Raw genomic sequence first — 17,065 nt, forward strand, 5'->3', positions numbered from 1 at the left:
TGTGGTGGCCTGAAAGCGATCATATTTATGCTGTCTGGTGTTTTGAATTCTTAAGGGAGTGTGCTCCAACAACTGAGGATTGGACTGAGTCTGAATGACTCAGTTTGGTACATCGCTGGGCTTAATTTGGCAAATCACCAGGATTTCTCTCTGGCTGTCTCAGACCAAGAGCCATAGACTCATTTCATATTCAATGCCGGAGGGAGGGAGGGAGAGAGACGAGCAGCTGAAAGGAATATTCTTTTGACTTAAAAACAAACAACCAGAATTTCTCTACAGTCCTCGTTACTCGGCAACCCTTAAAAACAGGGTGAAAAGAAGTTAAACTTGGGGAGGAGCCCTGAGACATTTAGCTGGGTGGCAGGACGGTACAGAAACACACCATCTGGAGGAGGGAATGCAAGTGTGAAGGAGGGGATGATGAATTGAGACAGATAGAAAAATAATATGAGGAAGGACCCCAGAGAAAGTGGGGGGGGGGTTACCGAGACAGGCCCAGGCCGGACGTCGTCACATCGCACGTCCTTATCTCATTTGGCTCTCGTCCCTACACTCCCATTCCATGACTCCCTGTTTCTCTGCACATGAACATTCTACTGCCGCTGGGAGTTCAGGAGAAATTGATAAAAGTCTATCAAACTGGTCAAACCCAACAAAATCACTGCAATAAACCCTTTATGCGTCTGTTAAATGTTTCCTCTTCTCCCTCATCTGGGTGTCCATTAAGGGACCTTTCACCCCCCTAAATGCAGTTTAACAAGAGGCTGAGCAGGCCTGGTGGAGTAACTGCAAACATGAATTATGGGCTTTTCCTCAGACGGGCCGTGCAGAGCGCTGGGCGTGGGTCAACGATGATCCATCCAGTCGATTCAGCTGTTAAATACACAGTCCAGCTGCCAACAAGCCTTTTTGGAAGGCGGGTCACATGGCCGCGAACCCGAAAGCTCTCCAAAACATGCCGTCATGAAATACGAGCTGAGTACTACGATGTAAATGAATGGGGATTTTCCAAAACTCACTCACACGGCACTCTCATAAAATCAGAAAGGCTATTTCAAACTGAATTTGAAGTCTCTGATCAAAACTCTGAGATCTAACTGGAATTTCACGTGGCGATGTCGGAATGTGTTCAGAGCTTTGGCAGGTGTAAATCAAGCACACACACCGTGAACTGACTCAGCAGCCACACCAGCACCTTAAGAACTGAAACAGCATCAACAAGCCACTCAACAAGCCCCTCTTCACTGGTTTTTACGTGTCTACATTTAGTTTTTATCTCTCACTTTTCCTCGCATTTGATTGTTCTGCTTCCTTTTGTTGTTCCTTTTTGTTTTCTCTCGCGTGTTTGATCAAATCCCCGAAACAAAATGTTTGGAACGGTTGAACTCCACCACAGAAGAAAGCCCCGCTCTGTGTCTCTCAGAAGAATTGCTCTGGCAGTCACAGTGAGATCCACACTGTGCCAGATATAAACATCCTTTGAAGCAGAAGTTCTCCACTGCTTTTGAGCGGTGCCCAGATCAGGGAGAGGAAAAAAAAAAAAAAAAGAAAAAAGCTTCAAGAGTTGAGGCACTCACCTTCTTCTCCTCTGTGTCTGGAGATGCGTGTAGCTGCATTGGTCCTCCTGTGTGTGTGCTGCTGGCCGAGGTGTGTGTTTGGGTCTCGGCACGTGCGAGGCTGAGAGTGTGTGTTGCACCTTCTTCACCCATTCAGTCAACTGGTGGGTTGCAAAGCCGAATACAGACTATCTCAGTGAAACACAGGGCCCATGCCGAGCGAGGCACTGCCAGCTGAGACCTCTGCTTTCCCTCCTGTGAGCACACTCTCTTTACTTTTTCTTCTTGGTGCTGCAAGACAAATCTCTCTCCCTTACCCTTGTTTCATACACATGACCGAACAAGTGCCTCTCCCTTTTGTTCAGCCTCCTTCTCTCCTCTAAACTACTTTCTCTGTCTCTGCCTCACGCTTCCCTGTAGTGCAATCCCCTCTCTCGGGTTTCCAGTTTTCTCCTCCCCCTCTCTCCCTCTCTCCCTCTCTCTCTCTCTCTCTCTCTGAGGTTCTCCATGCATACTCGATCTGTCCTGATGTAGCCAGGGTTTTGTGTCCTCCTGTCCTCTGACATGACGTCCACTCTGTCTTAAAGTTAACACTGTCTATCAAATGTCATCACCTAACAGAGTCTCTGCACATGAAAAAAAAAAATCCCAGTTTATTTTGTTTATAGACCACGTAAGGGAAAAGGTCAAAACATATCGAGTGATAACTTTGCTGATTTATTATTCTACGACCTGCACTCTGCCACTCGAGTGTTGCCAAAGAGATAAAAGACAGAAAGATGATGGATGAGATTTAGCAAGTGTGAATGCAGCTTTGCATCTTTAATTGCACAAAATCTCCCATCTTTGTAGCTTCAGCAAACCCGCCTCAGTGCCAACAGCTCAGCGCAGATGCGTAAGTCCGTGTGTCTATATCGGAACCAACTGCTGCAGATAAATAATTCAGCCTCGTCACTGTCTGCAGGCACATCGAGTGAGACAGGCAGGTAGAGGACAAATCACATTAAAGCACTATTAAAGCTGCACGTAGCTCTGGGAGAGGCCATTCCTCTGCTATGAGGCTCATAACCCTGAATGTGAGTCTCGTTAAGACTGTACAAACTCAGCACAGATCGCTTATTAAGACAGAATGATAGAAGAAGTAGCTTCCAGCTCTGTAGCGGGACATTTCTCTGTCTTATTGCTGCTACAAGACGGGCTCTACTAAAATATTATGCATTCCCAAATTTGTCAAAATGTGTTGGTGCAGGGAAGCAATAGGAAGCACGCAAGACACTGGAAATTGTATGTGAAGTAATCCCAGTTCACCCTCTTTTCAGCCTAACAAGCCGTAAAAACAGATCGTGATGTAAACAGAGCCTCGGCTGCTTGCTCTGGTACTCCAGTCTTCCCGTATAAGTTCACTCAACTACACAACACTAAATTAAACATAAAACATCTCTGGGAGAGCTGAGGGCTGTGATATTCTCCCCAGAAAAACAGGAATACATAACATTCATTTGAAATAGTTTTCATTTTTTTTGTGTGTATTTTTCATGGCACGCTATACAGTATGTACACGCCACAAACGCTAAAAGCGGCACACACTTCAGGCACCAAACGCTCTTCTTCTGAACTGAAGAATCAAATATCAAGTGCTGTATCGGTCTGATCGAGTCCATCAGTCACGCATCAATTGTCTTAAAGTCGATGTAAATCACAGAGTCCTGTCTGACGCGCCTGTATTGCAGCACAGCTGTAAGGTCAGGATGTCCTCCAGGCCTCTCCGATGGCCCCATCTCCTGGCCACAGAGCTGTAAAACACTGCTCACCCAGGGTTGCCTTGCAGCAGCAGCAGCAGCATCTATTAACATTCACAGTGTCCCTGTGGACCTTCAGACGTAGTTAACGTTGTGAGGAGGAGGACGGGGAGTGGGGAGATGTTACAGAATGAGAAAGCGAGCGATCCAAAGGGAGTGCTGCAGAGGCAGCCAGACAGAATAAAGAAAGAGCAAGCAGGAATGATTTTAGGGCCGTGCTAACAGAGGCAAAAGTGGAAAGTCGGTGTCTGCAAAATCTCAGTATCTCTATTAATCCATGTCTGCTGGGCGTAGTGCAGTTTAGTCTTTAAAACGCTTCCACTTATGTCATGGACCAAGGAGGGCTATTAAAATGACTTTATTGTTGAAATGTGTTTTAAAGTGTCTGGATTCCTGTTAATATCCCTGCAGCGTCACGCATGGCCAAAATACATTCGAGAGATTTCCAATTAGCGACGAGAGCTTGCTACGTTGCCGCCCTGCAAACTGCAGCCAAATACGTTGCACATGCAAAGAATCCGAGTCTGCTGCAGGTCCAGGAATAGCATCGCTCTGCACGGCGTACAAACAGAGTTCGATGATTTTACATATTGCTGACAGCAAACGCGTTGACATTGTTGACTGTGGTCTGGACGAAGCAGCCGCCACAATCTGCTGAGTTAGGGGAACTGCGAAAGTCTCCACAGTCTAATCTAACAGATAAGATGCTAGTTAATGCCCGGGGAAGAAGAAACGGAGAGATCCCCCTCTGCTGAAATAAATACCACATCAAACAAGCTGCGCTGTTTGAAGTACCCAACTACAAGGATGGCTTTAGAACCACTTTTTAATTCCTCGGGCTTTGAATTAAGGAACGGGGAAAAGTGCGTGTGAAATAATTCACTCTTACGAATGCCCCTGTTTTCCTCATACACAGACTAATCTGCCTGTCTTCTTCAAGCAGATGTAACACCACTTTAAAACCGCCGACTGTATGTGGAATTATGGTAATATGTTGAACACAAAATGAAGAGAACAACACGAAGAGCCAATAACTTTCCGCAAACCGTTTTTTAAATTTGGCATAAAAGTGTGTCCTGTTTTCTGTTTTTCTTTCATGCTGTGTACGTGTGCAGAGAGTACAGTGTTCGCGCTCCTTTGTGTCCGCATCGACTCACCGTGTTGAAGTTGTGGAAGAGGCTCATGCTGTGCGGAGGAGGGGGGGTCTCCATGGGGAACTGCAGGAAGGGCTTCATGTCCAGGTGGGGCTGGATCACCGTGGGGGTCCGCAAGAACGTTGGCACTGCTGCCCCGGCCCGGTTAATGCCTCCTGCGCACACAAACACAAAGATAGAGAAACAATGTAGAGCGTGCAGCTTGCAGTTTGCATAACATACTGAGTGCTTCTGTTTCCTACAACATGGAGCTGAATTCTAAAAAGTACAAAGAGCAATAATTAAACTGCAAAAGCAGTTTTTCTTCTGCGGACGAAGCAAAACTATGTGGCACAACAGGAGAACATGCAGTTTTTAAAGCATGAGAGAACAATCTTTTGGGCCATTAATGATGCACCAGTGATTGCTGCAGACAGGCGTTCTGTTTTCCTGACAAGTTGACAAGACCGAAGCACCGAAGTGTGTCATTGCTGCGCATGGAAACGGTGTGAAGTTGAGGGTTTTGTAGGATTCACATCACTGGAGCAATGCATTATTCCGAACATTCACTTCAAATGAAGCAGGAATGCCACGGAGAAGAAAGACGGCACCGAGGCGGTGGGGATTCCTCTCATCCTGCTGCCTGCCAGCCTGCTCTTCCCCTCGCTCCTCTCTCCTGGGAGACATCTGCAGCTTGATGATAATGAGTTTTATCTCGGCGTGTGTCGCTTTGTGTCATCCCGACTTGTTGGATTGCTTAGTCGCGTCTCATTGTGGGGATGAATGAATCGGTTCCTTTACCCATGCCTGACACATGCTCCCTGGCTTCAGCTGCGTCCAGCCCTCCGTTTGACTCCATTTTTCACAGGACAGAAAGCACTCACCCCTGCAAGGTGAGCCTCAAAAACACACACACACGCAAACATCCACTGAGCCAATTTTTAATTCTATTCCTCTTAAAAGCATGTGAGGTTGTCTCAATGATCCACCGCTCGCCATTTCTCCCATCTGCCTTCTCTTCTTCTTCTCTTCCTCTTCCTCCCTTGTCTCCTTTCTAACCTCTGTCAAGGATGATAGTGATGGGGCCCACACAGCAAAACTCAGCCTCAGCAAGCTCTTAGATTAAGCCTCTTAATATCCGCAACTGGATTTTTGTGGCTTTTAAATTCCTCCGAGACTTAAAGCGCCGCCGCTCCCCTTTTTGGGATTGCTCTAAGCCACTCTCTCGTTATGTTACTCGCCGTCCCTTGCTTTGCAATGCATTTCCACCTGCCTCCACACTTTCATATGGTAATTGGGGCATCGTTTGACACCTCTGCATTTTCATTAAGCTTTACGCCAAGTCACTGTGATCAGAGAACATTATACAACCGCTGCCTGAAAAAAAAACCCCCAAAAAAAACACGGTGTTACCAAGAGGACTCTCCAAAAGTTGGGATTAGCGAGAGCGAGAGATAGAGCGAGACTGACTTTGTCAAACTGGAGAGAAAGTGCAGTCTCAGCTGAGGCTCAGCCGCCTTCTGCTGCACATCTGTGGGCCTTGAGGTGGATAAGACTGCATCATTACTTCTAGTTAGGCATGAGAGTCCCCTCCACTGAACAAACCACAAATACACAAATATATGTTGGAATGCACGGACACAATTCTTCTGACACCATAAGGAACAAGTTTCAGAGCTGTTGGTTATCCAGCTGCAACCGCATCACACTTCTCTCAGCGACACATCCTGACTCAGCAAACTCTATTGAGTAAATACATTTGCTTTGATGTTATTGTAGATAAAGTACGGTTTCCCAGGTAAGGTTCCCAGCACATATTTCTCAGAAACGCAGACATGCAGTTTCTCGTCTTTCCAGCTGAGTTGTTCTTTAAGTTGTTTGTTTTCAGGGGAACTGTTGTCTGCTTCACCTATACCTTCATGACTGATGAAAAGAGGCTTATCCTCTAGGGCCGTGCTTCTAAATTATGAGTAATACAGCAGCCGAGACTTCATCTATCATGACACCTTGCAACACTCTGATAACATAGGCTGGCGTTTGCATCTTTTTGTAAATATCTGTTTGAGTGCATTTGACTTGAATGGACAGACACTACAATTAGATAGAATTTCACAGTAGGGACGTCTGCAGCTCCCCAGTGAGTCTGCACTCCAACGTGGAGACTGTTACTGGCACTGGGTCAGGCGGAGTCTGGCAGGCAGATAGAGCGACTGGCTGACCGCAGGACCGTGTGTGTCTGTGTGTCTCTACAACAGCACAAAGAAGCTCAAATCTCAGGAAGTAAATAAAGCTGCAGACCAGATAGGAGTGAGAGGTGCAGAGGCGTCCTTTCAGCAAAGACACAGTCTATTCCATCAGGGAAAAGTGTGTGTGTGTGTGTGTGTGTGTGTGTGTGTGTGTGTGTGTGTGTGTGTGTGTGTGTGTGTGTGTGTGTGTGTGTGTGTGTGTGTCAGTGTGCATAAATCAGAGTGCGACTGCAGTGTATAATTACCCTATTAATTTAATCTCTCTTTGGGGATTTTCTTACTGTGTAAATCAAACAAATCGCTGCATGGTGCAGGAGTGTGACAGCGCGACCTGCAAACGTTTTTGCTGCACTGTGTGTGTGTGTGTGTGTGTGTATGTGTGTGTGCAAATGCATGTATGTATGTAGTCATACTTGGCTCGGTTCTGCAAAATGTCAAAGTCGGGCAGTGGAGTCACAGCTCATAAAATAAGATTAATTGCCATTATTTCAATAGCATAAATGTTGAGCAACATGAGAACAAGAAGAGTGAACGGCAGCGAGTGTGCACACGACGCTGCTTCTGAGCTCATGATACACACATAGCTGTTAACACACACACACACACACTCCCCGATTAATCAACACCACTTTTTAATTTCAAAACACAAGGGCACAAATGGAAAGCATGCAGTCTGGATTTCAAATGGGAAAATGTGCTGGATGTGAAGTTTTGGACATTTTAACCACCAAAGGGTTACGGATAAACTGAAAACAGAAAAAAAAGAATGAAAAATAAGCACCTAATTAGGCTGTATAGTATATTGCAACCTTTGCAATGCAATATTTGCAAAATAAATCTTGTAAAAGACTGTCTGAAGTGAAATAAAATGTAATTCCACTAACTGTGTTCACACTGTGCAACATATTTGGTCATTCAGATGGTTTTCCTTCATGCAGGCAGGAGGAAATGGATCCATGCAAGCGTCTGTGTCAGGCCGGCTGATGGACGGGGCAGTCTGAGGGATCTGGGAAGACTCGCTCAGTGATTTGAATGTTGTTAAAGCCACTGATGTGCCAGGAATCCTTCCAGGCTCGCAGGGGTCATAATCAGACCTCGTAAACAGCCTGCGGGACACAGACGGAAGCTTGGGGTTGCAGCCAGAGGCTTGTTTGAAATGTGCATGTGGACTGTTTCATTTCTCTGCAGACGGCTGTGACTTTTGTACCCCGAATAGAAATATCAGAAAAAGCAAAGAGAAAACGGCAGCAAAAATCTAATTGCAGGTAAAGGCAGAAAAGAAGCAGTTATAAAGGAAAAGGGCTGCAGTATCAGCTGAGAGAAGAGGGGTTAAAGAAGGAGGGTGAGAATCAGAGAGCAGGCAGAGGAGAGATCAAAGGCGAGAGCGACTGATTCTCCCGTTTGCAATAATTCGCCCGCCTGTGCGCCCCCTGATAAATCTGCTATTGGCCACATTCCCGCCTCCACTTGGGAAATACATACATACACACAAACAAACACACAAACAAATCTCCCCAATCCCATTTCTCCATGTGACACATTTAATTCCCCAACTTTATGCGCCTGTCAGTGTTTGGTTTGAACAAGTCGAGGGAGCATACTGTAGAAAACACTAGAAGAGTGCAAATAACAGATGGGGCTGGAGAGCCCTTTCATATGGCCACTGCCTCGCTGCGTTTTGCTTCTCCTCCGGCCGAGTTTATGGCACAACGAATTTATGACACCAGAGTAAATAAAAGCTCGCAATCTAATTTAGGCTTTTAAATAATCCATTATTTTGAAAAATCATAAATCATATCAATGAAATAAAAAACATAATATCGCTGAGGGCTGCTGTTTGGAGTAAGCTGAAATATCATTTCATCCATATGCATACGTCTTAATGCTCTTGCAGGTTGTATTCAAACCAGTGAATGTTTCGCTTCTGGAAAAAAAAAAAACAAAAAAAAAAAGCTGACGTGGAAAGAATTATATGAGAAAACACCATCGGGTGTTTTCCTTGCGTATGCTGCAAGACAAAAAAGCTGTTTCCAGAATCTAGGCTAAGAGAATCTTTTCATGTCTTGAGATTATCTAACCGGCTGTGTCGGCTGTGCCACGCTGCGCTCAGCCTTCTTTCCCATGGGCGTTGGGCGCATTCAGGAGAGAACAATGGGAGCAGAGTCCTTGGCACCGGCCAGGCTGGACAGGCACAGATGTGCCAGGGCTGTTGGCAGCGGAGGCAGGGAGAAGGAAGGAGGTGGCGGGAGAGATGGCTGCCAGCTTGGGTTTCTGGTGCTCTGTAAAGCGGGCACCTGTCCGCCTCATGGTGCAGGGAGAGGAGAGGAGACGAGAGGAGAGGCATCGGGACAACGCACTCGATTTACAGTCACCGCTGACGACGTGTTTGATGTTGGAATATCACCAGCACAGGCGCCGCTGGCATCCAGCACATTGGGTCTGACGGAGATTAGCATAACGTTACAACAGCTGAGAAATACTTTTTGGCATCTCAAAGTTGTGTGTCAAGCAGCGGCTTTAGTGATTAATATGTAGCGTTCATAATTTACTCCATCGACCCGGTGTGTGCGGGGCATTGAGATTTCAGACTAACTGCTGGCTCTAAATCCTGAGAAAACCTGCCCTCGGCTTATGTATACATTATTGAGAGGCCTCTGAGTCAGTGAGATGATTTAAAGAGACCGGGGAAGTACTCGGAGCTTCCTCAACACAAACCCCGACACAGCTTTCATCAAATCTGCTTTTTCTTTTTTTTTTCTCCCCCCATCGATGCAGACGCACCAGACTGCTCTACTGTAGGAACAACATGAGCAGCTCCTCGGTCCCAGTCTGGCGGTTCAGAGGACGGTTGCTACTCATGCCATGCCTACTGGAGCCGCCAGACAAAAACTTAACAAGTCAAACACAGGATGCGGTGACCTAAAAAGACTGATAAGTCCAACAAAGCTGACACCCCTCCGCTGATTTAGTGCTGCATATGGGTTCCAGCATGTGACTGAGTTTTTGCTATTTCTCTCCCTGTCTCCTTCTCCATCGCTCCGTCTCATCTCTCACTTTGATTCCTTCTTCGTCTCCCTCATGATGAGCCCAGTGTGAATCCCGTCCAGCTGTGCCCGGGCACAGAGGAACGGCCCATTCATTTCAGCCGTGAAGGCAGCGTGATGGAGGATGCAAGACGGAGATGGAGGAGGAAAATCTGACCCTTCTTTCATTCGGTATTCCCTCCCGGTCTCGGGGCGCAACAGGACACAGTGGCTCTCTTTCACCTGACCAGAAGTGCAATCAACAGGATCACAGCCCCTGGCCAAAAGCCCCCGCACAAATCCACAAAGAAAATCACACCCACGGTTCACTGATTCTCTCTCACACACACACAGTTAAAAAAAAAAAAAAAAACTAAATGTACTTTTTCTCTTCGAACCATTCTCCCATACGCAGACGGCTCACAGCCACGAAAGGTAAATTCTCCAGACTCGCATGTCTCTGTGGTTTTGCAGCAGTGTCCATCATGAAGCAGGTGACTCTGGAATTTACCTCTGCGAAGCCACACACACACACACACACACCGACGTTACACTCATTTAAGGCACTGGATTGACACTAGTTACCTCCAGCATTGAACACTGTGCAGGCCATTAACCGCAAGTGTGTGTGTGTGTTTTGGCTGTTTACCTGCCTGCTTGCTGTCTCTCCAGACAGCTGAGTGAGCCGTGAAGCCTCACCTCCCTCAGCCTCGCTCTGCGAGGGCTGATTCATGGACCGACTCACATGGAGCGATGTGACTTTCATAAGCAGGTTCAAGTTCCTTCACCGTTATGTCAAGCGTGTTAAAACACTGGACAGATGTGGCTGCAAGTGACCACAAGAGTGCGCTGCTGAGCTCCTTTAAAAAAAAAGAATCCAAATCCAAAGCAAGTTTTTAATTTAGCCACACAAAAAGGATTTAAAAATAAAAAAGCAAGTTCCTATCTACTCCATCATTTCTAATCATGGTATGCTAATTTCCAGCATCCTGTGAAGATTAACACACGCGCATGAGGTGGGGTGGATGGAGATCAAGATCTGTTTGGTTTGCTGCCTGGAACCGTGGTGTTACGCCACGCTTTAATGGGAGGATTATGCAGGGGAGAGCTCAAACTTGCTTCATGGCCACAAACAAGAGCTGGATACCCTGTTTGTGTTGCGAGTAAGGTAAACATGTGTGTGTTTGCCTGCTAAGTAAGAGTAAAAATATCCTTCAACAGCGCGGTTCAGGTGAAACGATGCAGTGGTTGTTGCTCAAGATGTCAGCAAGGTGCTCAGTATTGGTCCGAACATGTCCGGGTCCTTCAGCCAGAACGTGGTCTGTGCACTGCAGTGAGACGTTCGCACACACACGCAGACACACACACGCTCACAAATCAGTAAACCATAAAGATGGCACTGTGCAGGTTGACTTTGTTTGGATATCCAAATGAGGTGCAAACTGCCTTTGTTCCTGAATTGTTTTGCCAGAGCCAGCGAAGCCTAACTGCACAATGTTTGTGTATGTGTGTGTGTGAGGGTGCGTGTGTATGTATGTGTGTGTACATTTTTCTGCATTGGTGTTAGGGGGTTGAACTTTCCGCTCTAATTGCAGGTCTCTTAGATTTTGCCCAACCTACCAATTTGGAGAACAGCTATTTCACTTTTATATTGCACTGTAAAGTCCTGGTAAAGTACAGGCTTCGGCATGTATGGTATTATGCTGAACGGCTGCAATTAGAAAAATAATCGTGCCAGCAGGATAGAGGTCAAACAAAGTTAAGAGCGACATGTAACGGCTCCTATGTGCAATGCTTTTCCACTTATGGGTGAGAGTACTAACAATCCAGTTCATCTCTGTGCAGACAACAGAGAATGAGCGTTCCCATTAGTTTGGACAAATATCTCATTTTAGAGCAAATTTTATTCCAATGTATGACATATAACAACTAACACCAGACGCACAGGAGTGCTTTAAAAAGTACATACTCAGACACACTCACATACGGCACAGTAAACCCTACATCTCTCCCGAGGGGGAATATTGTGCTTAATGACAGAGTGGATGGGACCGTAATGACACCCTCGTGAGATAATATGACAGTGGCAGGAGTTAAAAAGCCCCCCAAAAGATCCTACCTTGATCTCTCCTAAGTAGCAGAATCAAGGCTGGGAGGATTTAATTGCCAGTCTGTCTCCCCGGTAGACACAGAGGAGCTGACTGGGGATTCCAAGGAAGATGGAGGGAGGAAAGATGTGCACTCGGGGAGGAGGTGTAATGCAAAAATAATGGGATGGAATGAGGCGAAGACAGGCTGAATTTGATATCCCCTGGCCGACAACCTATAACTAAACAATACATAGTGTCCAGAGCTGGCCAGGATACAGACAAGTGCCAATGCACGTGCCGGAGCCGCAGAAGCAGATGAACAGCCCTTTAATCCGTCAGATAAATCTCCTGCTGGCTCCTGTCGACCCAACTTTTGGAGTCTGTTTGTGTCTTGTGGGGTGAGAGACTGTGTTCTGGCGTAACGCACGAACAAACACTCATGCGCTGACATGAGCAAGCTGTTGATTTGATTTGAGGTGTTTTCTCTCCAGTCAGAATGCATGCAGGAAAAAAAAAAAAAAAAAAAAAAACGAATGTAACATTCTGATCAGCTTTGCAAAGTCAAATCCTTTTGTTTTGTTTTTTTCCCCCTTCCTGTTTTTTTTTTTTTTTTTTCAGCTCTGTGTCACATATATCTATCCCGGGGCAGAAAAGGTGGGCCGGTAAAATGATATATCTTTATCGCTTCCCACATGACTGATATATAGTTAGTCCCTGGTTCCACCTTAAATCAATGACAGCACTTACAATGATGATGCTCTGGAGGAGTAGTTCTGTGCTGGGTTTCATGTTACAACTTGCACCAGGACAGGATTAATAGACTTAATGAAAATATGCCTGAATTGGCCAGAGACTCATTACATTCCAGTGTGATATTTATCTCCACAGCACCCAGAGTGATAAAAGCACACCACATAATTAAGTTTGAACTATAGCACACAGAAACAGAATGATTTTGCAGTGTAAGCTGCAGCCTGTGTGTGTGTGTGTGTGTGTGTGTGTGTGTGTGTCTATGGTGACAGTGAGTGTTTGTGCTGTTTTGAGGTCAATAATGACAGACAAATAGCTGTCAGGGTTAATGGGAGGGGACAGGCAGGGATGACGGGAACACCGAGAGAGGAGGGCTGAGAGAGGAGCCGGAGACGAGGCACACAGCCACGATACAGAGCAGCTCTGGGAAGGTCACAGCCAGTGCATCAAACAAACACAAATGTGAGCAAACGCAAACCCCTGTGTGGTCGCCTTTTTCAGACCATCGGCTCGCATTCATTAACGCAGTTTTCTCAATTTCTTTACCTTGCATTAAAGAGACCTCTCCAGAATTTTATGCATATTGACATAGTAATATTTCCAATGCAATCATTATCATCCATAACCTTAAACTCAACAACACTAGAAAATAAGCAACAAAATGCTATAAACAATGAATTTACAACCAATATTTCAGAAAACCCCACTGAGTTATGACAGTGAAAGGACTGTCAATACAATTTTAAACACCTGAAATATTGCATACCTATTTCATTCATAAGTTAAGAAATTGAGATCAAGCTACATGGTATTGTAGCTTTTTGAATACAAAACACTTCACACTGGTCCACCGGTATTTCATTGAAAGAAACAATATAATTTAAAAATGAAAGCAGACTCTTTGATTTATTCTTTTTTGTAGAAAATCTGAGTCACAAAAAGCAGGAACATGAGTTTTGTTGTATTGTTTAGTGGAATGAGAAGTTCCAGTGGACATTTTTCTTTCTATTCTTTTCACTTTGCTCTAAATCACTCTAGTAAACTTTACCTGTACAAAATTACAAGCTGCCAAAAATGCAAACTTAGCAACAGATTTTCAGCTAATACTAAAAAATACAACAACAAAAAAAGATGTTTTCTTATTCTTAAGTTCATTAACAGGAGTCGTTGACATGAAACGGGTAAAGTCAGAGTCTGGATATGCAAGAGAGTTTTTATTTCCCCTGCTCGCCCATGTGGGGCTTTTTTTTTTTTTTCCTTCATTTCATGGAATTTAACAGTGTCCCAAAATCATTAAGTGTAGTTGTTGCTATATGATTTAAAATGATGTTAAATCTGAATACATTTGGTTTGGTTGAACTGTTAAGGATTACTAGTGTAACAACACACCATCGGTCAGGTGAAACTCACCTGTCCCAACTCCGGTCTGAGCCCTGCTCAGGTTCCCCATTAGTGGGAGAACAATCTGGCTTCATTTTTTATTAAAGTCATGAACTAAAAAGAACAGTGCAAGAACATTAAATCTTTTGGATGTGTCTCGTTTCTTATACAAACCTGGTATTTAACAGAAGATACAACAAAGTAATCTGTAATATGTAATGTTTCTGCACCATGAATGTTAAAAAAAATGACGATTTTAACTGATACAAAATGCCTTGTTTGATTTAAAAAGGAAGTCTATTTAAAAAAGTCAATATCTCTTAAAATATCATCTGTTTCTTTCTTTTATTAAGCTTTTATTAAGTTTTATTCCGTACCACACTTGAACTAATGCTGAATTAAAACACATTGATGTTGAAGTAGTAGAAATTACTATACAGAGGAAAATGTCAAAGGAACCAGATATATGAGGCCTTTTTAAAATTAAGTTTAGAATGTAATTGACTTTCATGAGTTCCCACTGTAGGACATGCGCTCGGTGACGTCCTGCAGACCTTCACAGCGGAACACATGTTCCTCCCGTTTCTCCCCCGTCCTATTTCACATTCTCTGCTGTGTCTGCTCACTTTCTTTCTCTCTCAGGTTTCAAGCTTTTTATGTATTTTCCTTTTGTAACGTCTGCTCCTCCCTTGGCCGGGAGCCAGTCAGGTTAGTAAGATGATCACAGCTGCTGTCCGGAGGAGATGTGACTGAATATCAGTGGCTGTGGGCCACGTCTGACTCAGTGATGGAGGGACGCGGGAGGAATGCGATGGAAGAGGAACAAGGGCACTACTTTGTTGTTTCGGCTCAGAGAAAGTGATTCTCTGTGATGACAGGAGACCGCTACACCAACGGAAAATCTCTGCAGCGGCACTCTGCGACGGCAATAGGCGGATAAAGCAGCAGAGAGCGAAAACCAGGGAGGAGAGTAGCGGAGGGAGAGAGGACAAGGTGACATTCTTGGTCTGAAAAGGCAGCACACTCCCCCTCCGTCCACCTGTCCTTTTCTGTCCATTGTTTCCCTCCCTGCAGCCTGTTCGGAGCTGCTCCCTGCCACCCAGCCCCCACCCGGACCTGCATTTCTCCCCCCATCTCCTCCCCTGCTGCCCCGGTTGGAGACAGCGGTCACACACCCAGCTGGAACAATGGTCGGTGACTTTATTCCCATGCACCTCCCAGAGACCGGAGCCCTCAGGTGTGGAACTCTATCACTCCACAACAAACAGGTGGATCAGCCCAAATGCTCTTTGGAGGAGTGCGACAAAAGGCGGCAGATTGTGTCTGAGATTAGACCCCTATACCCCGGAGGCAGGAGGACAGGAGGAGTCAAAAAGCACTGGTGGGATTTCGAAAAAAAAAAAAAATGTATAGCAATAGCAATAATGTGGCCCTGCCACTGTTTGCCAGTCCATTTCATTGACTTCCATCCCCCAAGGATTGTGGAGGGCAGTGTGCTATCAGCCTAATAGAGAGGAGGAGGAGACTTCATGGCTTTGACAAGCACTGCTTTCATTTCAGCCCTGCAGTGTGTCGTCTATGAATATGGAGTACCCGAACACACGAGCCTGTCCTCTAACACACTGCTGCCTGTCCATCCCTGGGCTATCCGGCCACAGCCCAATCCATTTAAGTGCTGTGGGGGGGGGAAGTCTCCTCTGTAATGTCATTTGTCAGTGGGGTGGCCACAAATGGCACTTTTGTTTAAATCAGTGCCCAACACCTTCCCTCCTTAGCGCCGCGGACAGCCGAGGAGGTTAGTAAATCAGGACAAGCCAAACAGCATTTCTCAAGGTGACGCCAAGATCAGAAATTCAAAATGCAGTCCTGAAGAGGCTCCACAACACGCTGCAATTTGTGAAATTCATCACATACCTCAAGTGGCCCACGTGGACGGCGGATATCTCGGCTGAGCTCATAAAATCTCCTTGAATCAGACCCGGGCTCATTTGTCAGAGCGGAGAGGAGCGTTTCCCTTCTGTTGTCTCATATGTGGAAGTTAAGTCGAGAGCGAGCGTCGTGCTTTTTCATTTTTTTCATCCCACCTCCCACACCTCTAAGCCCAGCTGAGGCCTATTCAGCATATTTTTCCATGATAGCAAGTGATGCATTATTCAGTGAGTTCTGGTTGATCTTGGCTGTAATAAATCTCTGGTCTATGGACATGTGAACCACAATCTAGCACGCACACACACACACACACTGACACGCACACACACGTGCAGCAGCTTGCCTTCTCCGGTGTTGAAGCGTGATGACTAAAGAGGAGCTGAGCATCCATGAATCACACCTCCGTGGAGAGATCTTAAACAAAGCGCGGCGTGGATGAAAAGGAGTGCTTGACTTTTGAAAATCTCTCCAAAGCAGAATGGTAATGAGCGTAATAAGGATATCAGACGCTGAGCATCCTGCAATATGCTTGTTCAATGTGACAGCTGAATTACGTCAGCGTCTCGCCGCTGTGAAGCCAAACACAACTCCAGGATTCAGTGTCTCACTTTCCAGCCTTGACCCTGGCCTCTGGGGACGCCTTACTGAAGGTGCGTTTACAGCAAAGCACCACAACTCTTGTTTTCTGTTCCAGAGAGTCAACTGTGGCACAATGTGTCTACTCAGCATGTGATTTTTTTTACATTGTAACAAAAGCTATTTGTACATTTTATTACAGCATTCAAGAAGATTTTTCATTCAGTGGTTCCTTGAGTATTTGCTTTTTGTTTTTTTCTCTTTATTTCCGCCCCTTTATGGTATTTTAAACTGGCTCGCGTCTTGTTTTAAACTCTATGAGGAGGATTCAGAGTTCATGGAAAAGGATCACAGCAGCTTACAGGAACAGTTATCAATGCTGAAGTTTATAAATTTAGGAGTAAACTGGTTTGATCAAAATGGTTTCATGTCAATACTTCTAGTTTTGAATGGTCGTTACCTGCTTTTATTTCTTTGGAAGATGTTTTAGTTTCAGACTACAAGCTGCAATACAAGTTTTATTATCATCTGTGTTTTTGCAGGTCAGGCAGGTGTATCCACACACAAAGATTTTTACCAAAAT

General features: G+C 45.3%; 1 protein-coding gene across 3 annotated transcripts in view; it reads right to left on the minus strand.

The window, feature by feature from the left end:
* The window catches only part of znf385a (zinc finger protein 385A), a 57,895-nt gene that overhangs the window by 18,502 nt on the left and 22,328 nt on the right, over window positions 1-17,065 (minus strand). For 2 of the 3 annotated variants that reach the window (XM_030117998.1, XM_030117999.1), the window contains exon 2: window positions 4,513-4,664. In XM_030117998.1, the coding sequence (XP_029973858.1) occupies window positions 4,513-4,664 (152 nt within the window). Of the gene's footprint in view, window positions 1-1,577; window positions 2,001-4,512; window positions 4,665-17,065 lie in introns of those variants that run through there. The other variant, XM_030118000.1, reaches the window with a different exon arrangement.

This window comes from Salarias fasciatus, chromosome 20 (genome assembly GCF_902148845.1).
Source record: "Salarias fasciatus chromosome 20, fSalaFa1.1, whole genome shotgun sequence".
Lineage (NCBI taxonomy): Eukaryota > Metazoa > Chordata > Actinopteri > Blenniiformes > Blenniidae > Salarias > Salarias fasciatus.